This window comes from Bubalus kerabau, chromosome 8 (genome assembly GCF_029407905.1).
Source record: "Bubalus kerabau isolate K-KA32 ecotype Philippines breed swamp buffalo chromosome 8, PCC_UOA_SB_1v2, whole genome shotgun sequence".
NCBI classification, from domain to species: domain Eukaryota; kingdom Metazoa; phylum Chordata; class Mammalia; order Artiodactyla; family Bovidae; genus Bubalus; species Bubalus kerabau.
The window spans coordinates 108588619-108615000 of NC_073631.1; the positions used below are offsets into that span (position 1 = coordinate 108588619).

General features: G+C 41.0%; 1 protein-coding gene across 1 annotated transcript in view; it reads left to right on the forward strand.

The window, feature by feature from the left end:
• The first annotated feature begins 1515 nt into the window (after nt 1-1515).
• Nucleotides 1516-26382, forward strand: part of MGAM (maltase-glucoamylase) — a 190282-nt gene continuing 165415 nt past the window's right edge. Inside the window, exons 1-7 of the mRNA XM_055589393.1 lie at nt 1516-1642; nt 3919-4037; nt 16724-16844; nt 17964-18073; nt 18930-19081; nt 19958-20129; nt 23631-23730. Of these exons, the coding sequence (XP_055445368.1) occupies nt 1516-1642; nt 3919-4037; nt 16724-16844; nt 17964-18073; nt 18930-19081; nt 19958-20129; nt 23631-23730 (901 nt within the window). The remainder of the gene's footprint in view (nt 1643-3918; nt 4038-16723; nt 16845-17963; nt 18074-18929; nt 19082-19957; nt 20130-23630; nt 23731-26382) is intronic.

The following is a 26382-nucleotide window of genomic DNA, read 5'->3' on the forward strand; positions in this document are numbered from 1 at the left end:
ATTTTTCCTGAATCGTATTTCCAATTTAGGACATGGTAAGATTTCACCACTGAGACCCTTATAATTTGGGAAGTGAGGTCAATCAGATGATGCTGATGAGGGATTTTTTCCCTTTAAGGCTTAAGGAAATATGTCTCTCCTATAGCTAGAAACTTATTACCTTTGTTCCATAGAGCAGGTAACCATATTTAAATATATAATGCAAAAGGACATTTTGATGAGAAGCAAACAGATTTTTAAAAAATGTATATTTAAAAAATGTATCATTTTAAAAATGATATTTTTTCAAAAGTCATATTTACTCATGTATATTAATTATCTATTGTTGCATAACAAATTGCCCCAAATTTAACAGCTTGAAGCAATAAAAATTTATTATCTCACAATTCCTGTGGGTTTGGAATACTTAACTTTGCGGATTGCATCTCCATGCAGCCCAACATGTCTCTCCATCCTTGTATTTCCTGTAAATTATTAGACCTGGAGTTTTGACAGATACAGATTTGTTTTCTATAGCATGAATGGTACATAGATGGGAACAGCATCTTCCAGCAGGACATACATAAAATCTAGCAGATTCTTTTTTTGCTTTAAATGTTCACAGCCATTGGGGAGCATTTCTTCACTCCGCTATTTCATTAGGAGTTGTGATGCAGTGACACTGTAATTTTATCATTCTTTGTTTACTTATTAAATGAAATATTTCTATAGAAAGAAAATTTTCCCTCATCCATCATTTGGTTTATTCAGGAACAGTTTGTAGTGGAAGGGTAGGATAAACATTTGACTTTTTATTTACTGGTTTTCCAACTGAGGAGTTTTTCTCCTAGAATCCTCCAAAGGGGATAAATGAGACTTTTTAGTCCAAAATCTTTATGAACTCATAGATTTAAATACATTTCATCCATATTAGTCCATTGATGGCATTATTATTATTAATGCTCATATTGTCCCACTTAACCCAGTGAGAGTCTCTTCAAGTTGGTTCCTGGTACTCTTTGGTAGCTCCCTTCTTGCTGGTTTAACATGATAACCTAAGCTCCTTTTGTACATTTCCTGCCCCAGGCTCAAATTAAGGAGTCCTTAGAGATGTTTCCTTTACATGGGAAATAGTATTTAGAATAGTATTGGACTTCCCCAGTGGCTCACTGGTAAAGAATCTGCCTTCCAATGCAAGAGACTTGGGTTTGATCCCTGGGTCAGGAATGTTTCCCTGAAGAATGAAATGACAACCCACTTCAGTATTCTTGCCTGAAGAATCCCATGGACAGAGGAGACTGGAGGGCTACAGTCCATGGGGTTACAAAGAGTCAGACATGACTGACTAACACTTACTTTAGAGTGAAATTAGCCAACTGATAATTTTTTAATCTATTAATAGTTGATGGGTACCTGGGCCTTTGTTATTTTACTCATTCCTCTTGTATATACATTTGAGCTTTTCCATTAAAAAAACTTCGCTGACTATATGTGAAAGAAAACTCAAATCTAAACTTGTTTTCTCTTTCTTTGTAGATGGCAAGAAAGAAGCTGAAAAAGTTCACTACTTTGGAGCTTATGCTCAGTATTCTTCTGCTTGTGGTGTTTATCATCACTATTCCCATCTTTGTGCTTTCAGCCAGAGATTCCCTGGAATCACAAGGTAACAAGGAGGTCTGGAGTTATCCCTCCACATGTTTCTCTTTTCAAAGCAGAAACTTCATAAATGGCAGGGAAGTAATGCCTTCATGTTCACTGGTGTGAGCCTGTATGTTTGTGTTGGGGACCACCTGACTCAAACTGTGACAGTGCAGTTCAGCTCAGTCGCTCAGTCGTGTCCGACTCCCTGCGACCCCAAGGACTGCAGCACGCCAGGCTTCCCTGTCCATCACCAACTCCCAGAGCTTGCTCAAGCCCATGTCCATCGAGTCAGTGATGCCATCCAGCCATCTCATCCTCTCTCGTCCCCTTCTCTTCCTGCCTTCAATCTTTCCCAGCTTCAGGGTCTTTTCCAATGAGTCAGTTCTTTGCATCAGGTGGCCAAAGTATTGGAGCTTCAGCTTCAGCATCAGTCCTTTCAGTGAACACTGAGGACTGATTTCCTATAGCATGGATCTCCTTGCAGTCCAAGGGACTCTCAAGAGTCTTCTCCAACACCACAGTTCAAGAGCATCAATTCTTCAGCGCTCAGCTTTCTTTAAAGTCCAACTTTCACATCCATACATGACTACTGGAAAAACCATAGCTTTGACTAGACGGACTTTTGTCTTTTAATCCACCACTTTTGGGGTATTTTGTTTGTTTTTTTTTGAAAGTTTTTTGTTTGCTTGTTTGCTTTTGATGTGGGCCATTTTTAGTCTTTATTGAATTTGTTACAATATTGTCAGCAAAATAATGTGACAGCAGAACAGGCATACATTGTAGGCCTAACTCTGACACGTTTATCCCCCAGTTTAGCCTAGTACAGGATTCCACAACTGGCACTTGAAATATATTGGCCAAATTTCATTAAATAATTGTATTTTTTCACAATAATAATTAATAATACCCTTATATGAAACTCCAATACTTTAGCCACCTGATGCAAAGAACTGACTCATTGGAAAAGACCCTGAAGCTGGGAAAGATTGAAGGTAGGAGTAGAAGGGGACAACATAGGGTAAGATGGTGGGATGGCATCACCAACTTGATTAGCTGGTGATGGACAGGGAAGCCCCGTGTGCTGCAGTCCATGGGGGTCGCAAAGAGTCGGACACGACTGAGTGACTGAACTGATATAAAACATAGTCAAATAAGTATATAATCAAGTAAAATATATTAGGCCCAAGTTTGTTCTTTAAAAAAATAACAGCAAATAGAGTTGTTTATTAAAAGTTTATTGAGCTGTATTATTTTCAAAGCAGGGCTAGATTGTGCTGAGTTATCCATGATTTTGTATCTGGGCTTCATCTAAGAGCAGCTTCCTAGTTGGGGCAGGCAACGAGGGCCAGTATGTAGCCAGAGGAAAGACTATTCCCTCCTTCCCTTATTCTCAGCCATGCCATTTCTACTTTTGTGGGAAGCTAGATTAAATAATCTCAAAGGTTGTTAAATTCTTAAAATACTCTGATCCTGAAGATGAAAATAAAACCTGCATGCATAAACTGGCACAAACAAGAAGTTCTTTTAATCTATCACTTTTGGGGTATTTTGTTTGCATTTTTTTTTTAAGTTTTTTGTTTGTTTGTTTGCTTTTGATGTGGGCCATTTTTAATTTTTATTGGATTTGTTACAATATTGCTTCTGTTTTATGTTTGGTTTTTGACCTTGAGGCATGTGGGTGGGATCTTATCTTAGCTTCTCAATTAGGGATCAAACCTGTACTCCCTGCATTGGAAAATGAAGTCTTTAAACCACTGGACCACCAGGGAAATCCCATCGCTAGTGAAAAGAAAGCTTATTAAAAGCCTCATTGTTTTGTCCTGATATTGTTATGAACTTATTGTAGAGAGCACTAAAGAAATCTTTGATGAGCTTCCAATCTAATGGTGGAATCCAACTCCTTGCTCTTGTATGCACTTGGGGAGGCCTTGCTGGTAGAAGGAGATGGTGCAGGTATGCATACATGCTAAGTTGCTTCAGTTGTGTCCGACTCTTTGCAACCCTATGGACTGTAGCCCGCCAGCCTTCTCTGTCCATAGGATTTCCCAGGCAAGAATACTGGAGGGGGTTGTCATGCTCTTCTCCAGGTACCGGTATATATAGGGTTAAATGCAATCAGCAAGAACAAAATGAAGCTTAATAAAGTGACTATGTACACTTCAAAGTCTCAGAGTGAAGCCCAATCAGCAGTGACATCCATATAATTGGAAGTGTTGAGAGCTGTGGGGGTATCAAATGCCTGTGATGTTAATTCTGTCTGATGGTCTCATTTTATGTTTGTTTTTGGGATAATCCTAGATCCTGGGACGACAGTTAGCCCAGATTCTGGGACAAGTACCACCCCTGGTTCTGCCGAGTGCCCAGTGGTAAATGACTCTGAACGGATAAACTGCATCCCTGACCAATCGCCAACAAAGGTTTGCATTACGGATCTGGTTTTCATTTAAGAGTTTATGTGATTGGATAAAGTGTTCTTTTGTTTGTTTGTTTGTAGTCCCTAGAATTGTTGTTTGCATTGCAATTATTGCTGATTCAGAAAAAGTAATCCTGTATTCATGCTTAAATGACAGTGCAGCTTTAGGAAAAGAACTAGAAAATCCCCTTGGGTTGCTAGATTCAGCACATAAAAGTATAGGCTGCCCAGTTAAATTTAATTTCAGATAAACAATGAATTTTGTTTTAGTATATATTCCAAGAAGACTTGGGACTTACTCATACTAAAAATGTATTTGTCTTTTATCTGGTAACACTGCTTGGTTACTAGTTCTCTCTGACTCTTTCTTCTCTCCTTTGCCTGTCTCTCTTTTTTCCTTACACATTTCCAATAGGTTATCTAGGATACAATAAAAAGTCAACCACAGGCACAAAACAGTATTTAAAATAAGGACAGTTTCCAGAGCCTTCCTTTGTGGCTCAGCTGGTAAAGAATCCACCTGCAATGCGGGACACCTGGGTTCGATCCCTGGGTTGGGAAGATCCCCTGGAGAAGGGAAAGGCTACTACCCACTCCAGTATCCTGGCCTGGAGAATTCCAAGGTCTGTATAGTCCATGGGGTTGCAAAGAGTTGGACACGACTGAGCAACTTTCACTTTCCAGAGCCAAGTTTCAAAGGAAGAGGTAATAAATACCAGATTAAAGATAGTACAGACATCTGGGCATTTACTGTAGGGCAATGTTTCTTGATTATCAGCTGAAATCCAGCAGAATATTAGGATTATAAAGTGCATTGCACACACCATATCAGTCATATTCACGTTGGAGGCTTCTGAGTGAAGTCCACTGACGTGTAATGGCAGGTTTGTATCAGGCATGGAGAGGATGCTTGCTGCCTGAGTCTTGGGCATGTGGCACCCTCACATTTATCTCTGTGCTGTCCTATTGTTTGTGGGCTGGAAAAATCTGTGATGTTCTTGAGAGATACTCAAGAACATCATTTTAGTTGATGACAAACATTTTACATTAGTAAAAGACAAACATTTTAGTTTGTCTAAAGGTCCTAATACCAAAAGGCATTGTATTTCTATGTTTTTTCCTCATATATCTGGAGGCTAGAAGTCCAAAATCAAGATGTTGTTAGGGTTAGTTCCTTTTCAAAAAATAATAATAATAACTTTATTTATTTATTTTTGGCTGTTCTGGGTCTTTGTGGCTGTGCTCGGGCTTTCTCTAGTTGTGGTGGGGGTGGGGCTACTCTCTAGTTGCAGGGTGCGGGCTTCTCATCGTGGTGGCTTCTCTTGTTGCAGAGCATGAGCTCTAGGGTGTGGGCCCCACTAGTTGTCGCACACAGGCTTAGTGGCCGTGTGGCATGTGGGATCTTCCTGGACCTGGGATTGAACCTGTGTCCCCTGCATTGGCAGCCAGAGTCTTAACTACTGGACCACCAGGAAAGTCTAGGGTTGGTTCCTTTTGAGAACTCTGAGGAAGAATCTGTTCCATGCATTTGTCCTAGCTTCTGCTGATGCCACGATGCTTGGTGTTCCTTGGCTTGAAGCTACATCACTCCATTCTCTGCCTTTGTCTTCACATGGCATTTTCCACGGATGTACGTGTGTCTCTGTTCAAATTACTGTAGTTAGGAGAAGAGTGATTTGATAGAACCAGTCAGGAAGCTCAGAGGCCATGTTGAAGGCAAGAGAGAGCTCCAATATGGTTGTTTTTGTTGTTGAGTTGCTAAGTCATGTCCAGCTCTTTGCGATCCAATGGAGTGCAGCATACCAGGCTCCCCTGTCCTTTCCTTCACCATCTCCTGGAGTTTGCTCAAACTTACGTCTGTTGAGTCAGTGATACCATCCAGCCATCTGCTCCTCTGCTGCCCCTTTCTCCTCCTGCCTGCCAAAATCAGAAGGAATCCCAATTAGGCCGGTTCATCTCGCCAAGCTCTTGCACCCTTCATCTGGCATCTTATCCTGAGAAAAATGAATGTAACCCACTCTTAGATTAGTGAAGAGACATGCCTGCTTGGAGTAGGAAGAAATGAATCTGAGTAGAAAATCTGGATTCAGATTTTGGAAGACCTTGGATTTGGGATACAGGAGTTTGTTTTTTTATGTGACATAGAGAATCTAGGATAAGCCACCGAGGGCTGAACGAAATAATATAATTGGAAACTAAGAAGAAAGAGAATAAAAGATGTAGAAATAAAGGAAAAAGAAGGTAGAAGAGAGAAAGAAAAAGAAGGCACTTCAATCTGGGGCCAAATGTCAAAAAGTTTAGTGTTTTAGATGATAGACTCAATAGGTAGAGGAGATAACTTAAGTAAATAAATAACAAGACTATAAAACAAAAATTTATAAGTTGTAAATAAAATACTGTGTGGATCACAAAACAGAAGAGATTATCACCAAGGAGAAGGTGGCAGTCTGGAATCAGCAGTAAATAGGATTTTTGACAGAGATGAGAGAAATGGAAAGTGAGTTCAGAAAAGAGGAGACAGTGACAGAAGTGACAGAAGAGGACGTGTGGGGCACACACGGGACATAGCGAGTGGTCCCGTGTGGGCAGTTACAGGATGGGCGCCAGAGAGCTTGTAGTGTTCGGGACTATAAGGCAGATTGGAGCTTGCTGTAGAGGACCATCGCTGTGCCGCTTTGTCGACAGAAATGGGAAGTTGTGGTCTAGGCAGGTTGTGCCGAAGCAGGATGTTTCCAGAAAGCTGATCCACACCTGTTTACCTGCCCCTGTGATAGCGTGCTAGGAAACTACTTGCTCAGAAGCCTGCCTAGAAGACTAACGCATCTTCAGTCTGTTCACCCTCCTGCAACACCCCGTTTTGTTGCTGGCCACATGAACATCACCTGTCACTGCTGCCTCAGGAATCGGTCTTTTGTTTTATTATAAGGCCTTTTAATAAATGCTGTGGTATCAAGATCGTAGTTCAGTAAACAGCCTTTGCCTTTCTACTATGTGTTATACCCAAGGAATTAATCTATGACCCTGGCATTCAGTCACTGGCCTGCTCCTTTTCAGCGCAGCCAGAGGGAAAGACTCTAGAAAGCACTTTCAGGTGTTGGGTTTTTCATAGACGGTATTTCTTAGGTAATTTGTTGTGTGTTTTAAGTATCCTGGGTGCTATATGCTGATCCAGGCTGTTGTTGAGAGGCTCTGATTCTATGGGTAATGATGTATATGTGTGTGTATAGATATAGATAAATAGCTATACAGATACTTAATATTAAAGTATCTATATACATATAGGTAAGTGTATTTATTGAAGGAAAGTATTAAGGCTTTATGGGGGAGGGAAGTGGGAAGAAATTATGAACATGGCGCCAGGCTGGGCACCATGTCTTACTGCTGAGACCATTGCTGTAATGTTTTCTTACTCCTCTCACCTTCTCTCCTCTGGGGTTGAAGAATTAACAGTATAAATCTCCCTTCAGATGATTCTTTGTTGTAAATTCCATAGTTTCTTATCCCAGTAAAGGGAGGGAATCCTATGTCCGGGACAGAATAAAGTCATCTGTCAACCACCCCCAGTTGCTCTTGGGAGCCTTTTTAGAGAGAACGGGCTCAAAGAGCCCCTTTCATGGGTCTCAGAAGGAAAAATGGCTCAGTTATTAGTAGCTAAACCTCTAGTCCTGATCTCTAGTTCTGGACTAGCAGCTGGTTACAGGGCGTCCTCACCTGGATGTCTCACAATCACCGCGCTGGAACGCACCACCTTCTCACCAAATTTGCTTTCCTGTCTCAACTGCAGATTTGTCTGGGCAGTTCTGTTATGCTTCTAGTCTATGAGGCTGGAACAGCATAACTTTTGCTTGACTCTTCCTCTCAGTGCTTTTGGTCAGTATTTCATGTATTTTAAAACATTTTTCTTAACGATATTTTCTAGAAAAAGCACATCATTTCCATTCTCACTGCTGTCATACTCAAGTACTGAGTAAGACTGAGTAATCCAGGCATGAAGTCACATTTACTTCATGCCTGGATTCCTCAGTAGCCTGCGAGCGTCTCTTCTGAATTCCATTTCTGCCCCTCCTGCCTGTTTAATTACATGCAGGGTTGAAGCGCTCTCCTGAACACCCTACTTTCATTCCATTTCTACCTAACTAGACTACCTACAGCATACATTACGATGCATTGGGTAATATTCAAACACTTCCTTCTGTCGTCTAGGACCCTAATTACCCTTTTCTGTACCTCTGTAGTGTCACTTAGACCATCCCACCCATGCAGATTTTAAGGACAGCTGGAGGGCATGGCAACCCCCTCCAATATTCTTGCCTGGAACATCCCATGGACAGAGGAGCCAGGCAGGCTACAGTCCATAGGGTAGCAAAGAGTCAGACATGACTGAAGCAATTTAGCTCACACCCTATACTTACCCTGAACCTCTCTATTCCGAAAAAGCGTATCACTTTCCACTTCGCTGATGAAGCCTTTTAATCCACTATTCCCAGAATTTAGTTGAATGATCCCACTGATGGCAGGGAGCAGAAATATTTAGCATAAATTCCAGATATGCAGCTTGGGAGAGAGATGGTAGGTAATAATTTTCAACTCTTTGGTTTTCAGGATTGGAATGTATTGTATAAAAAGAGATTTACATGGTTAAACCTGCAATCCCTGAGGAACCATTTAGTTAAGCTGAGAACACTTTGCAATTATGTGTTTCCTGTGGATAAGATTAATAATAATACTAATGGTAATCTTTTGATGATATTTGAGTTGCCACCCTATTTCTTATTCAGAAACTTTGTCATATTTGATAACAAACACACTTGGTAGTTATCTACTTATTACTTATGTCTTTTTCCAAATTCCAGTTTATCAATAAGTGTTTAATGGAGCAAGTTTTACAGTATATTAGCAAGTATATATCAGATCATTATTAGTCTCCAACCTCAGAATTACTCTGGGTCCACACAGCACTAATTAAGGGCCATTGTACTGGGAAGGGCAGTGAGCTGCAAAGCCTGAATATAGACTTAAGTTGTCTTGAACCGATAGTGTAGCCATTGGGCAGCAGCATGTTAGGGGAGCCAGGGTATTAACTTCTGGCCTTGGCTGTACTTCTGAAAAACTCTGCCACTTGGTCACTAAGTCACATTTCCCTTGCAGACAGTCAAGACCTTATCAGTGACATGAGACAATGTGGACACTGAAATTTATTCATTAACAAATGACTACTGAACAAGTGCCAGGAATGCTACTAAATGCTGTAGTTAACAAGATTTTAAAATAGTGCCTCTGAGGCCCTGACAGATGTTCTGTGAACTTCATTGTAGTATAATTTAGGGGACTCGAGATTCTAGATCATAAGAATTGTAGACATGGCATGTTCTTTGCTGTCAGACTTCACTATGGGATAGAAAGAAGTGGTCAGGTTAACTTTCTAAACCAAACTTAAAGTGCATATTATGATATTATCTATAATTAAGGCACAATAACCTCAGATATGCAGATGACACCACCCTTATGGCAGAAAGTGAAGAGGAACTCAAAAGCCTCTTGACGAAAGTGAAAGTGGAGAGTGAAAAAGTTGGCTTAAAGCTCAACATTCAGAAAACTAAGATCATGGCATCTGGTCCCATCACTTCATGGGAAATAGATGGGGAAACAATGGAAACAGTGTCAGACTTTATTTTTTTGGGCTCCAAAATCACTGCAGATGGTGCCTGCAGCCATGAAATTAAAAGACGCTTACTCCTTGGAAGGAAAGTTATGACCAACCTAGATAGCATATTGAAAAGCAGAGACAATACTTTGCCAACAAAGGTCCATCTAGTCAAGGCTATGGTTTTTCCAGTGGTCATGTACGGATGCGAGAGTTGGACTGTGAAGAAAGCTGAGCGCTGAAGAATTGATGGCTTTGAACTGTGGTGTTGGAGAAGACTCTTGAGAGTCCCTTGGACTGCAAGGAGATCCAACCAGTCCATTCTGAAGGAGATCAGCCCTGGGATTTCTTTGGAAGGAATGATGCTAAAGCTGAAACTCCAGTACTTTGGCCACCTCACGCGAAGAGTTGAGTCATTGGAAAAGACTCCGATGCTGGGAGGGATTGGGGGCAGGAGGAGAAGGGGACGCCAGAGGATGAGATGGCTGGATGGCATCACTGACTCGATGGACGTGAGTCTGAGTGAACTCTGGGAGTTGGTGATGGACCAGGGAGCCCTGGCGTGCTGTGATTCATGGGGTTGCAGAGAGTCGGACATGACTGAGCGACTGAAATGAACTGAACTGAAGGCACTTTAATGAATTGAGATTAATTTCACTCACTTGTAAAATTTGCTGAACATAAAAGTGTCCAGGTAATGTCTAAGTAGAAGATGATCTGGAAGTCTTTTGTTAAGTATTTTTCAACTTGTAAAATTGCTGCCAGTATTTGAGAATGGAATACCTTTCCTCACTCTTATTGCCTTTGTATAAAAACTTTCTGGTTCTACATTTATTCACAACATCAAGTTTTCCTGGCATTTTAGAAAAGTCTTTATTATTCATAACAACAGAGGGCAGGAGAGATACAGAAACTGAATAGTTAAAAATGTATTTATATCTGGATTTGGGATGTAGTTCATTTGAATGAATGCATCCAGTGTTTTTGGATTCCCTGTAGGTCAGTGATAAAACTGTTCTGAGAAGAGCTAGGCAGCTAGGAGCCCTGCTGCTTCATAGCTGCTCCACATTCCCTCCATGTTGGACCAAAAAAACCAGACTTAAATTGTTTAGGTACCCTATTTTCTTTCTTAGCATGGTCTCTGTATTTATTCACTGCTGCCAAATGAACTACTCCAAATGTAGAACAGCAATCGTTTTGGAATATCTCCCATTTTTATGGGTCAGAGATTTGGGAAGGGTTTGACTGGATGGTTCTTCTGTGTGGTGTGGACTGGGATGGCTACACCAGAACACTTGCAGGCCGATGGGCTCTGGAGGGTCCAGGATGGCTTCACTCATGTCTGGCACCTTGGTGAAGATGGTTCTGAGGTTCACCTCACCTGCGCCCCACCACCTTTCCATGTGGTCTCAGAGTCTTTCTCTCCCTGTCAGTAATCTCTCTAGCAGGGTAGTTCAACTTCTTACACAGCAGCTTGGGGCTGCAGGAGATGGAGATAAAGCTGCCAAGCCTCTAAAGGCAAGATGAGACCTGGTGCCTATGCAGCATCATTTTTCTCACACTCTGTTGCTTGAATCAGAGGCCAGCCCAGATTCAATCAATGGTAGACCTCATCTCCTGATGGTGCATGTGTCAAAGACATGCAGCCATTTTATACATTCTAATTTTGATCAGAGCAGGTATTGGTAAACATAAAGCATGTGGAGAGCCACTGGACAGTATAGTAAGAACAGGATGGAGGGATGGAGGGTTAGAGGAACCAGTACCTGATACAGGATGGTTGGCAGGGCTGAATGAGCAAGGCCCACTGTGGACCCTTTCCCTCCAGCAGCAGGAGATGGCTAATTCTGACACACTCATGCTGACTCTCATTGCACCTGGGATGCTTCCTTCTCACCTGTTTGTATTTGTCCTTGCAACCTTGCTTTCCATCTTTTATAAATGCTACAGTTGCTGAGGTCCTGATTTTTCAATTTAAACTTAGATCTGCTGCTTCCTAATGACCTAATGATCAACACATTCCAAGGCATATGTAGTCTTATCAGTAAATTATTTTCAACTCATTCTGATTTGTACACATTTCTTGCTCACCTTATTCTAGATTCTCTTCCTTGTTTTTATTATATATGTTGCAAATGTCTTCTGCTGTAATGAGGTGGTGTTAACCTATTTTATGCTGTTTTAATGAACAGATGTTTTATATTTTAGTGTAATCAAGCTCAATCTCAAGGAACAATTCCAGGAACACTAAAAGCAAAAAAGGAAAAAAAATTATAACTTTAAAAGAAAACAGAAGGTCTAATATAATAATTAACTTATTTAGTATAAATTTATTTCTATAAATTTTCTTGGATTTTAATTACACAATATTATGTCAGAAAATAATGACATCTTAGCTTCATCCTTTTTGTTTTATAGTTTTTAAAAAATTAATTAATTTATATTTCTTTTTAAAACATATATATATTTTAATTTAAATTTATTTTAATTAGAGGCTAATTACTTTACAATATTGTATTGTTTTGCCATACATCAACATGAATCCGCCACAGGTGTACATGTGTAAAACATTTATTTTTAAGTGAAGGATAATTGCTTGACAATATTGTGCTGGGTTCTGCCATACATCAACATGAATCAACCATAGATATAGATATGTCCTCTCCCGTTTGAACCTCCCTCCCAGTTCCCACCTCATCCCACCCCTGTCTGTTGTCACAAAGCCCCACTTTGAATTCCCTAAGTCATACAGCAAATTTTATTTTCTTGTCTTATTAGTCTTGTAGTGTTAGGACCTCCTATACATATTTAATTATAATAAGTCATAGATATGGGTCATCTACCTTTTTTTTCTGATTTTAAAGGGACTGTTTCTAACATTTCACATTTAGTGAGATGCTTATTATAGGTTTTAGGTAGATACCCATTATCCAACTAAGAAACTTACTTTTATTCTCAGTTCGCCAAGAATTTTATCTTGAATAGCTGATCAATTTAAAGGGTTGTATTGTGCACTTCCTTTAATAAGTTATGACAAATTATACAGTGGGTTTCCTGCTGCTGCTGCTGCTGCTAAGTCGCTTCAGTCATGTCCGATTCTGTGTGACCCCATAGACAGCAGTCCACCAGGCTCTGCCATCCCTGGGATTCTCCAGGCAAGAACCCTGGAGTGGGTTGCCATTTCCTTCTCCAATGCATGAAAGTGAAAAGTGAAAGTGAAGTCTCTCAGTCGTGTCTGACTCTTCGCGACCCCATGGATGGCAGCCCACCAGGCTCCTCCGTCCATGGGATTTTCCAGGCAAGAGTACTGGAGTGGGGTGCCAGTGGGTTACCTAGTATTAAACAATTCTTGTGTTTCTGGGAGAAACACCACCTGCTCTTTATTTAATATGTGGCTGATTTATTTTGTTAAAGCTGTGTGCTACTTTAGGTTTTTACATTCATGGATAAGACTGGATTCTAGGTTTCCTTTTTCTTTTAAGTTTGACTATGATGCTAAATACTTGCTTTTTTGTTTCTTTTTCTCTCTCTAAATGTTAAGAAGGATTGAAGGGTGGAGGAGAAAGGCTCAGGTGGAGCAGAGTTCCACAAACAGCGTCTTCAGCGTCTGGTTTCTCACCATCTCTGAGTTCAACCCAGTGTTTCCCTCTGTCTTAGTGTAGGAGCCTGCATGTATCTATTAAGCAAAAAACAAAGTAGCTTTACTTTTTTGTCTACTTTATCTACCAATTACTGAGGGAGTTCTTTAAAACTAGTCCATGATATAATTAATATCTTTTTCGAGTTTACATTTTGATTCTTTAAATTTTTTTTCCTGAGTCTTTATTATCAGGTGCATATCAGATTTGAGATGTCATATCTTCCTGGTGAGCTTTCATCTTCATATAGTGACTCTGTGTCTCCCTAATAATGGATATTTACTTAAAGTCTACTTGTCTATAGTTGTTCTAGTCTTTGGTTCGGAGAAGGCAATGGCACCCCACTCCAGTACTCTTGCCTGGAAAATCCCATGGACGGAAGAGCCTGGTAGGCTGCCGTCCATGGGGTCTCAAAGAGTCAGACACAACTGAGCAACTTCACTTTCACTTTTCACTTTCACACATTGGAGAAGGAAATGGCAACTTACTCCAGTGTTCTTGCCTGGAGAATCCCAGGGACAGGGGAGCCTGGTGGGCTGCCGTCTATGGGATCGCACAGAGTCGGACACGACTGAAGTGACTTAGCAGCAGTCTTTGGTTAGTATTCTTCTCACATAGCTGTTTCCCCCATTTTCTGTGCTTTTTTAAGCTTAAATTTTGGGTGTGCTGTCTATAAGCAACTTCAGCTGAATGTATTTCTGTAAATGTAATCAGATCATCTTTGTTTTCTAAATTAATTATTTAAGCCATATAGTGATTGACCTGAAAAACTACAGTCTCATTTCGTGTTTTCCACTTGTTCTTTTTCTCATGTACTGCTCCCCACTCACCTTCACTCCCATATACATGTTTTCTTTCCTTATTTTTTGCATTAAGAATTTTTTCCCCTTAGCACTGTATTGAAAATGCTACACCCTATATTATTTAGGCAGCTTCTCTTAAATTTTAAATCTCAGGTTCGACTTCAAGGGGTGTTTTGTGTCTTGGGTTTAGGTCTGATTCTTTTTGTGTGCCTTCGAGCCTGTTCATGTTGTGTTTTTCATAGCTTTTCTCTGCAACTCACTTCCGATATTTCGCATACTCTTTACTCTCTTGTCTGTGTGCCTGGGCTCTGCTTCTTCCCACACTGCTTCTCATTATTGCTTAGCTCAGCTGCAGGGCCTGGGGTTTCCAGGCAGCCAGCACTTCTCCTGCTGCCTGGGCCACTCTTTGATCTTTGCCCTTTCCAGTTCAATGAAGAGATTATTAAGCTCCGGGGAGAATCCTGAAACCATTCTACTTAACACTCTTTCAACACCTTTCTCTTTTCCTGTTATACTGAAGTTTCATCTGAATGGGTTTTGAAAAGAAAAAACAAAACCTGGGGACTAGTTGAGTTCACAATGAAGCCTGACTCCATAGCAATAGAAGCCATAGATGGACACCATTTTTTGATCTTTAATATCAGTTATTAACAAAAAAAATTAGCATTTGATTAAATCTAATTGTCGGAGAAGGCAATGGCACCCCACTCCAGTACTCTTGCCTGGAAAATCCCATGGACGGGGGAGCCTGGTAGGCTGCAGTCCATGAGGTCACTAAGAGTCGGACACGATTGAACGACTTTACTTTCACTTTTCACTTTCATGCATTGGAGAAGGAAATGGCAACCCACTCCAGGGTTCTTGCCTGGAGAATCCCAGGGACAGCAGAGCCTGGTGGGCTGCAGTCCATGGGGTCGCACAGAGTTGGACACGACTGAAGCGACTTAGCAGCAAATCTAATTGTTTATATATCTAAGCAGTTTTTATGTGTCTTACATTCATAAAGCATTCCCATATCCCCCTGAAAGTATGTTCAGCAGATACTTAACCCAGACTACAGAAACAAAGAAACAGAGAACAAAAAAACTAAATTTTGATCCTTGCCTTCTCAATAGCTAACTAAGTGAGCTTTGGCAAATCATTTCACCCCTGTGAACTTTGAATTCTGTGGCCTGAGGTTCTTCATCTGTAAAATGTAGCAGGGTGTGTTCGTTATCTGTTGCTGTGGAAGAAATTATCTCCAAAATAATGGCTTGGCACAGCAAACATTATTTCCTCACAGTTTCTATGGTCAGAAATCTGGCCTCTGTGTATCTGGGCGCTCTTGGCCAACAGGCTTCTGACAGACTGTGGTCGAGGTGTCTGCTGGGACGATCCTTTTCAAGGGAGAGTGTTGTGATTACTGTAATTATTAGCAGAATTCAGCTGCTCAAGGATGGTTTGGCTGAGGGCCTGAGCTCCTTGCTGGGTGTGGGCCAGAGACCTCCCTTGGCTCCTCACCATGTGGGTCACTCTGCAGTCCAGCACCTCACTTCTCCCAGAGTGAGGGCGCCAACAGAACAAGGGAAAGACAGGGAGTAAGACAGGAGACATTCTGTAATCTGATCTTGGAAGCTACAACCTATTATTTTTGCTATAATATTTTATTATTACTCTTCAAGAGGAGCACTTTCTTTGCATTTTGTTGTATTTAATTTGACTGCTTCTTCCAGATTAGTTGATATGAGAAAGAGATTGTCTTCATTTTAGTTATCCATGTGCATGCAGGCTGAGTCGCTTCAGTCATGTCCTACTCTTTGTGACCCTATGGACTGTAGCCTGCCAGGCTCCTCTGTTCATGGGATTTTCCAGGCAAGAATACTGGAGTGGGTTGCCATTTCCTTCTCCAGGGGATCTTCCCCACCCAGGGATCAAAGTCACATCTCTCATGTTTCTTCTGTCGGCAGGAGGGCTCTTTACCATTAGTGCCACCTGGGTAGCCTGTAGTATTCATGTGATTGAGTCATTAATTATAGTTACAGGCACGTAACTAAAAAATAAGAATTAGAATCTATCTGGGTTTCATGGAACAGTTGCTTTCTGCCTTGGGATGAACTGAGAGACTATATATAAAAATGTATATATATATTTACAAATATACATAATATATATGCATATATGTCACATATACTAAATACACAGATATATAATATACACATTTAAAAGTCAAAGCAAATTTACTTTGATTTCAAAGCTTCTGAATAAAGTTAATTGCAAAGTCTTTTTTTAAAAAGCCAAAACCAAAATTAATGAAGCTGTATTTGTTATTTTGGCTTACTGGTGATATAACTATATTGTAGTTTAGAATCATTAAATAAATTTATCAGTTTTATTCTGATGAGAGGTATAGAATGCACTGCAATCATATAGTGTTATAGGATAACAATAAGAAAGAAAGATGTTAGCCAGAAAAATGAGTTTTGAGGGCAAACACTGCTTTGACTGGGCTGTGGCACAATTCCTCTGACTATCAGGTTACTTATTTGTAAAACAAGGTTCACGAGACCACAAGCTCCAATCATATCTATCAATGAATAGAGTTACTCTGACTGATCTCTTATTTCAGGCTACCTGTGACCAGCGTGGCTGTTGCTGGAGTCCTCAGGGGACCATAAGTATGCCCTGGTGCTACTATTCTAAGAGTCATGGCTATCAAGTAGGGGGCGACCTCGTGAACACAAATGCAGGTAAGCCGAATTGTGCCCTGAAGAAGGAACTCCAGGTCCTCTGGAGGGTGGCTCTGTACACTGCAGAAGAGAGCTGGAGCAGTAGGCAGGGTGTTGCTCTGTGCAGCCACAGGGCCTGTGATAGGATGGGCACTGCCCTCAAGCATGGACTGGAATCTATTTTGGCATCAAGGGAAAAGATCACTCTCTGTCTTAAGAGTTGGGAGACATGTCCTGTTCCTGTCTTTGTCCTTATGTGTGTGTGAGTGCACTCAGTTGGGTCCAACTCTTTGTGGCCCCTTGGATTGTAGCCCACCAGACTCCTCTGTCCATGGCATTTTTCAGGCAAGAATACTGGAGTGGGTTGCCATTTCCTTATGTAACCTTGTCCATACATCATGATCTCTTTGTTCCCCAAGTTTCTAACTTTCAAAGAGAGAGTTTTGGACTCAGTCACCTCTGAGACTACCAACAACTCTAATACAGTGCAATTTTAATGATATGGAAACAATTCCAATTTTATCAGCATTTTATTAAAGTTAGCTAGTTAGTGTCACTGTTCATGGACTAAACATCCCCCCTTCTTTTCTCCCATCATAAAATGCAGCCATAATAATGAACATTCTGGGGATAACAGAAGTTGACCACTTGGGGGAGGCTCTTAGCATAAAGGAAGAGGTATGCTCTTCCTCCAGGGCCTTTTGGGCCGATGAACTTTTCTAAGAAGGTCTGGACTCTCATCTGGTGTGTCACCTAACTAAGGAGATGGCATTAGTGCCTACGATCACCTGTGATGTAACATGAAGACAACAGAGAGGGAATAATGGATATGAACGCATCGAGGACTGAGAGTGTAAAGGGTATAGGAGTGACTGATGGGCTGATGGAAGAGGAGGGATGTTTCTGTTCAGATTTTGGAGAAGAGAGGCATAGCTTTTGAATAAGGTAATAGCAATACCTAGCTTCAGAATCTGGTCCAATGTGGTATGTGTGTATGATGAGGTCCACATCTGTGTCTCCTCTTCTGATGGGAAGTAAAGGCTTTTCACCAGCCCCTTTAACACAAAGGTTACTTGTATGTGGCTGTTGTTTGTGAATTTACGCAGCTGGCTCTGAAAACTCTCTTCCTTTTCACGTTAGGATTCACAGCCCGGCTGGAAAGGTTGTCTTCTCTATCTCTGTTTGGAAATGATATCAACAATGTCCTTCTCACAGCAGAATACCAGACATCTAACCGTTTCCACTTTAAGGTTGTAGTTTATTTATATTTTTCATATTATTTTCTATTATAGTTTATTACAAAATATTGAATATAGTTCCCTGTGCTCTACAGTAGGACCTTGTTCTTAAATATTTATGCTATATATTATAGTTTTGTTATGTATCATATATATGTTAATATATGTTATGTATTATAGATATCATTTGCTAATCCCAAATTCCTAGTTTATCCCTCCTCAACCCCCTTTCCCGTTTGGTAACCATAAGTTTGTTTTCTATGTCTTTGTGTCTTTTTCTTTTGTAAATACATTCATTTGTGTCATATTTTAGGTTCCACATGTAAGTGGTATCACATGATACCTGCTTATTTAGAAAAATTTTTGAGAGGTTCTTGTTCCCTTCCTGAGGACTGCAGTTACTACAAAAGAGAAAAATTTGCTAGTAGAGTATTTTTCTCTACTGTCATTTTCTTACTTAGCACCTGTATGTTGAAGGTACCTATTGCCTTCCTTCAGTGTGATAAGTTCCCAGATATGTATTATAGGGTTCACTGGTGAGTTTTGGCTTTCATGCATTTTCCCTCGATACCCCATGTGAAATGTGGTAGGGAGGGGAAGAAAAGAATGATCACAGTTTTGAAAATTCTAGAGATAAGTCATGTCTGCAGACTTATAGTGTATGTTTCTACCTAAAGACTAACTTATGTCCAAGCGTTAAACATCTGAATTGGGTGATATAATTTCAGATTAGAATGTCATCTGCTGCCCAGATTCCAGTGCCAGGAGCATAGGTGTTGGGAAGCATGGTGTTGGTAGGCATGCTTCTGTTTTAGAGAAAGTAGAGATGTTTTCATTTTGACCTTTTTTTGCTAACCTCTCTGGACAGTTAACTGACCAAAACCAGAACAGATACGAAGTGCCCCATGAACACGTGCAACCCTTCACAGGAAATGCTGCCTCTTCCTTGACGTATAAAGTTGAGGTCTCCAAACAGCCGTTTGGCATCAAAGTGATCAGAACGAGCAACAATCGTGTTCTGTAAGTTTTGGAAACTTACCTAGAGAGCTGAGTCTGAAGGTTATGGAGGAGGGAGGTTTGCAAACCTGAAAAAGAATGCCTTTCTATACTATTCTAGAAGGCTGTAAGCTCACTGATGGTGACCAGACTCTCCACCTTCAAATGCATATTTTTCACTGCCTTTCTGCCTCTTTCTTTCTTCCTGCTCCACTATTTCTCTTTCTCCCCCTCCCTTCTCCTCTTCCTCCTCTGTTATTACTAAGCGTTTATTAAAGGCCAGGCACTGGGCTGTGTGTCCTTTTTCTTTTCTTCCTTCCATTAAGTCATTTTTCCTCTTTATTGTCCCTTTTTTTCCTTCCATCTTTCTAACACCTATGCACCAGTAGCTCTCTGTGGAGCATCTACTATAATGTAAGAGTAATCTGATCACATAATAGAGTATTAGGGGGACAACTCTAAGAAATGTGCCAAATGGTACCTGATCTCTTTCTTGTTATCCATTGGAAAATATCACAGGAGGGCAAATGGAGCCAATTAAACAGGGAGCATTGAGTCTTTGAAGGCTTCCCAGGTGGCATTAGTGGTAAATAATCCAATGCAGGAGATCCAATCAAGTCTCCAATGCAGGAGATCCCTGGGTCCCATCCCTGGGTTGGGAAGATCTCCTAGGGAAGGAAATGGCACCCCACTCCAGTATTCTTGCCTGGACAATCCCATGGGCAGAGGAGCCTGGTGGATTACAGTCCATGGGGTCACAGAAAGTTGGATGCAGCAGAGTGACTGAGCACAGCCCAGCACAGCACACTGAGTCTTTGAGCCATAAGAACAATTTCCTAAGCAGCTGCATTCTCTCCACACCACTTGCCCACCTGTCCCATGTTTTCTACCTGTGTCCAGGTTTGACTCCAGCGTCGGGCCCCTGCTATTTGCTCACCAGTTCCTGCAGCTCTCCATCCAACTGCCTAGTGCCAACGTGTATGGGCTGGGAGAACACGTGCACCAGCAGTACCGGCATGACATGAACTGGAAGACCTGGCCCATATTTGCCAGGGACACAACCCCCAATGGGGTAAGCTTTCAGATGGCCCCCCTTCACTGAATATCATAGTCTCTTCATGAGGTCACTCCTAGCAGTACAGTTCGGTTCAGTCACTCAGTTGTGTCCGTCTCTTTGCGACTCCATAGACTGCATCACACCAGGCTTCCCTGTCCATCACCAACTCCCGGAGCTTGCACAAACTCATTTCCATTGAGTCAGTGATGCCATCCAACCATCTCATCCTGTGTCGTCCCCTTCTCTTCCTGCCTTCAATCTTTTGCAGCATCAGGGTCTTTTCAAATGAGGCAGTTCTTCACTTCAGGTTCAGCATTAGTCCTTCCAATGAATATTCAGGTTTGATTTCCTTTAGGATGGAGAGGTTTGATCTTCTTGCAGTCCAAGGGACTCTTGAGAGTCTTCTCCAACACCACAGTTCAAAAGCATCCATTCTTCGGTGCTCAGCTTTCTTTATGGTCCAACTCTCACATCCATACATGACTACTGGAAAAACCATAGCTTTGATTAGATGGACCTTTGTCAGCAAAATAATGTCTCTGCTTTTTAATATGCTGTCTAGGTTGGTCTTAGCTTTTCTTCCAAGAAGCAAGCGTCTTTTAATTTCATGGTTGCAGTCACCATCTGCAGTGATTTTGGAGCCCCCCAAAATAAAGTCTGTCACTGTTTCCATTGTTTCCCCATCTATTTGTCATGAAGAGATGTACATGCAGTACACTATAATGGTTAGGAATAAGCTGCTAGGGTGAGGCTGCCAGGTCTGAATTCTGGCACTGCTACTCACCAGTAGCAGAAGAGGGCAACAGAGGATGAGATGGCTGGATGGCATAACCAATTCAATGGACATGAACTTGGGCAAACTCCAGGAGATGGTGAGGGACAGGAGGCCTGATGTGCTGCAGTCCATGGGGTCACAAAGAGTTAGACATGATTTGGTGGCTGAACAATAACAACAGCACTCACCAGTTATGTGGTTCTGGGCAGGTTTCTCCTCTGTATCTTTAGTTCCCCATTCATAAAATGGGGGTAGTATACTTACTTCATAGGGTTGTGATGGTGATTAAATGAACAGATACATATAGAGTCTCTATAAGAGTGTCTGCCACATAGAAAGTGCTCAATAAATACCAACTACTTTTATTTTATTTTCCTTTTGAACTAACTAGTTGTGGAAAAAACCAATATTGATTCTGCACAATATGTTGGTTCTGATCACCACATTTTAGGTTGACCTTTACAAATCACCAACTTACCAGGTTTGTCAGCAAAATAGGATAAAATATCAACTAAAATTCTGTATTAATCATTCTTTCCTTGAAGAATGTTTGGGGCAGTGAGAGAATAGAAGGAATAAAGTTTCATTGTTGTTATTATTTTACTTTTTTTCTGTTTTGTTTTTACTGCTAAAATTCAAAGTAAAGATATTTTCTAGACTCAGCAATGCTACATTCAGGTTTTGTTCAGCAACTTTCCTGATTAAGCAGAACTAGTGGCTGAATGGAAGGAAATTAGAGGGATAATTTATTAAATGACTTTTAAAAATACATTATCTCTATTTACCAAAAGAACTCTGAAAAAATAATTTTATTTTACTCCATCTAACAGACAAAGAAACTGAGGTTTAGAGAAGCCAGATAAATAGCACAATGTAAAAAAAAAAAAAAAACAACCAAAAACCCAAACAAGAGCTTGCCTAGTAGCTCAGTGGTAAAGAATCTGCCTGCCAATGCAGGAGATGTGGATTCGATCCCTGAATCAGGAAGATCCCCTGGAGAAGGAAATGACTACCCACTCCAGTATTCTTGCCTGGGAAATCCCATGTGCAGAGGAACCTGGCGGGCTACAGTCCATGGGGTCGCAAAAGAGTCAGATATGACTGAGCGACTAAACGACAAATACAACAACAAAAAATAGTTTGTAAGGAACAGAGATAAGATCTAACCCCTTGCCCATGTTCCTTACCATACCACATCCTATCAGAAAAACAGGACAGGTGTTGATTCAGAGCAGGTCATCTGGGATTTGGCTGCTGATGCTTGTTTAATAAGGAGCCTAGGATCCTTGCTGCTTGAAGTATGCAGCACAGGAAACACCACATGAGAAATTTGGGCTCTCAGCTCTCTCTTCTAACTACTGAATTAGAACCCACACTTCAATTAAGTTCCTTTGGAATTTTTATGCACACCAAATTTTGAGACATACTGGCCCAGAGCAGTGATTCTCAAACATGATTATACTTTGGAAACACCCTGGGGAATTCAACAAACTATAGCTGCCAGCTTCTGTCTCCAGAGATTCTGTTTTAATTGAGGTGGAATGTGGCCCAGGTTGAGAACTACTGTTCCCAAGTCTAGAAGCCCAGCTCAAGTTCTAATGTTTACTCTTGTGAAGACTAGAAGACCAGATATCTTAAATAGATCTCCATCTAGTTGCAAATTAAATGGTGCCTGATTTGTATACGACAGAGGATGAGATGGTTGGATGGCATCACTGACTCAATGGACATGAGTTTGGGTAAACTCCAGGAGATGGTGATGGACAGGAAGGCCTGGTGTACTACAGTCCATGGGGTCACAAAGAGTTGGACATGACTGAGCGACTGAACTGAACTGAACTGATTTATATTAGGACTTGATGAAGTTTTTGCAGGTGGGGTTAGGTCAAACCTCTTTGAGTCAAGGTCAAGCCTGTTTGAGGGAAGAGCTGCTTTTTTAAAAAAAATTATTGGAGTATAGTTGATTTACAATGTTGTGTTAGTTTCTGGTGTACAGAAAAGTGATTCAATTATGCATATACTTATATTCATTCTTTTCTCATATAGATTATCACAAAATATTGAGTAGATTCCCTGTAGATCCTTTTTGGTCATCTATATTATAGATAGTAATGTGTGTATGTTTATCTCAAGCTCCTGATTTATCCCTCTCCACCCCGCCAAGTTTCCCCTTCGTGGCACCCCACTCCAGTACTCTTGCCTGGAAAATCCCATGGATGGAGGAGCCTGGTGGGCCGCAGTCCATGGGGTCGCTAAGAGTCGGGCAGGACTCAGCGACTTCACTTTCACTTTTCACTTTCCTGCATTGGAGAAGGCAATGGCAACCCACTCCAGTGTTCTTGCCTGGAGAATCCCAGGGATGGGGGAGCCTCGTGGGCTGCCATCTATGGGGTCTCACAGAGTCAGACACGACTGAAGCAACTTAGCAGCAGCAGCAGCAGCAAACGTAAGTTTGTTTTTGATACCTATAGAGAAGAGCTGTTATGAACTACAGTTTCAAAACTCCTGTTCTCCTACATCTTAACACATCATAAGCTCTCACAGCCAACTCATTGTATAAGAAAATACTAATTCATTTGATTAACATCAACCAAATATAGACCTTGTATTAGAAATCTGTGTCTTCTTTGACCACAAGTTCTTTTGTCCATTTCTTGCATGATTAATACTGATTTCCTAAGCTATTTCTGGCCATGCGGGGCTTGTTTGTAAATTTTTGTTTTTAAATTGTCTTTCTGCAGGATGGAACTAACTTGTATGGTGCACAGACATTCTTCCTATGCCTTGAAGATGCTAGTGGATTGTCCTTTGGAGTGTTTCTGCTGAACAGCAATGCCATGGGTAAAAGACTAAAGGAATATTCATGAAAAGACTACCCAAGAATGACTTTCAGTCCCTTTCTGACAGCATCATGATAAAGGAATGGTGCCCTTTAGGGTTTCATATGTTCTCTGATTGTATCATCCCTGTTTCATTACTTGTTGACCCAAGGTGGCCATGAGTTGAGTGTCCTCTCCTAGCTTATGATTCTCTTCAATCTGTTTGCCTCTGTTGGAAAATTTTCTATTTTTGAGTTAAAACAGTTAACCTTCCCTATAATCTATTCTGAGGCAGTTTCTACCAATTTATTTTTCTCCTTCCTCAGACATCCATCCAGTACAGGGGTTAATATCAGCTTTGGTAAAAAACAGGTAATTCTTCTAGTGTGTGCATGCTGTGTGTCTGACTGTTTGTGACCCCATAACTGTAGCCCGCCAGGCTTATTCATCCATGGGATTTTCCAGACAAGAATATTGGAGTGGGTTACCATTACCTATTCCAGGGTATCTTCCCACCTCATGGATCAAACCTGCATGTCTTGCATGTCCTGCATTGGCAGCTGAATTCTTTAACGTTGAACCACCTGGGAAGTCCAATTGTTCTAATAGCTGAACCTAACCAAGGAGATACAAATGAGCAGTGAATATTGCATTGAGACACCAAGGGTAGCAAGGTAAAGTGGGGTGAGTGTTGAAGGCCATGCAGAATATTTTCAGACTGTTTAAGATCTCATGGTAATATCATAGGATTCCAGAAAGTAGCTCACTCCCTTATCTTTGAAGGTTTTAGACCAGATCAACGATTCTTAACTATTTTTCTACTTGCACCATCACATACAATCCCAGGGCAATGATTCAATCACTGTAGGGGGAGAGCGGTTGTGTCAGAATCCCAGAATTGATGATCAGCACAGGATACTGATCCCCACCGTCTTCTCGACTGAGACTCAGTGGACTAGATCAGGGCCACTCAAAGTGTGGTTCGTGGAAGGTTCACAGACTGTTTCAGGTCTACAGTAACATAAATATAGAAACTGAAAGTAAACATTGCTATACCATCCAAGTGCATGCATGAACCTTTTTTCTAGTGTTTCATTTTTGTGTTATTTTACAAAAGCATCAGTTTGCAAAGAATCAGAAATTTGAAAAATTAGGCTCTGATTTTTGTTTTTTACCAGACTGAGAATAACTAGAGTGATACAAGATGTTTCTAAGATACTTAATTGAATCTTAGATGATTCTAAGCTACCTGATAGTCAAAGAATAGACTGAGGTAATGCAAATGCAGTTTCCGGTGGCTGAAAGGAACCAGAAAACAAGTTGAGTAGACTTAGAGTATCTAGGATCCTGTGACCTTTCCCTCTAAGCCTGATCAGACCGATTTTTAAGAATTTATTCCTTTTTAATTGGAGGATAATTGCTTTACAATGTTGTGTTGGTTTCTGCCAGACATCAACATGAATCAGCCATAGGTGTATGTATGTCCCCACCCCCTTGAACCTCTCTCCCACCGCCCACTCCATCCCTCCCCTCTAAGTGGCCACAGAGCACCAGGTTGAGCTCCCTGCATCGTACAGCAAATTCCCACTAGCAATATATTTCACCTCTGGTAATGTATATATTTCAATGCTACTCTATTCATCCACCCTCTCCTCCCACTGTGTCTGTGAGTCTGTTCTCTCTGTCTGCATGTCCATTGCTCCGTTGCACACAGGTTCATCAGTACCATCTTTCTAGATTCCACATATATGCGTTAATATATGATATTTGCTTTTCCTCTTTCTGACTTACTTCATTCCGTATAATAGGCTCTAGGTTCACCCACCTCATTAGAACTGACTCAAACACATTCCTTTTTATGGCTGGTAATATTCCAATGGAATATTACTGAGATGGTTGGATGGAATCACCGATTCAATGGACATGAACTTGGGCAAACTCCAGGAGATGGTGAGAGAGAGGGAAGCCTGGTGTGCTGCCGTCCATGGGGTCATGAAGAGTCAGACATGACTTGGCAACTGAACAACAACAGCAACAACAACAATATGTACCACAACTTCTTTATCCTTTCATCTGTCAGTCGACATCAGGTTTCATCCATGTTCTAGCTATTGCAAATAGTGCTGCAATGAGCATTGGGGTATGCATGTCTTTTTCAGTTACGGTTTCCTCAGGGCATATGATCAGTAGTGGGATTGTTAGCTCATATGGTAGTTTTATTCCTAGATTTTTAAGGAATGTCCATACTATTCTCCATAGTGGCTGAACAACTTGCATTCCCACCAACAGTGTTGGAGGGTTTCCTTTTCTCTACATCCTCTCCAGCATTTATTGTTTGTAGATTTTTTGATGATGGCTATTCTGACCAGTGTGAGTTGATTGCTCATTGTAGTTTTGATCTGCATTTCTCTGAAAATGAGTGACATTGAACATCTTTTCTTGTGTTTACTAGCCATCTGTTTGTCTTCTTTGTAGGAATATCTTTTCAGGTCTTCTGCCCACTTTTTGACTGGGATTTTTGTTTTCCTGGTATTGAGCTGCATGAGCTGCTTGTGTATTTTGGAAATTAATCTTTTGTTAGTTGTTTCATTTTCTATTATTTTCTCCCATTCTGAGGGTTGTCTTTTCACCTTGTTTATAGTTTCCTTTGCTATGCAAAAGCTTTTAAGTTTAA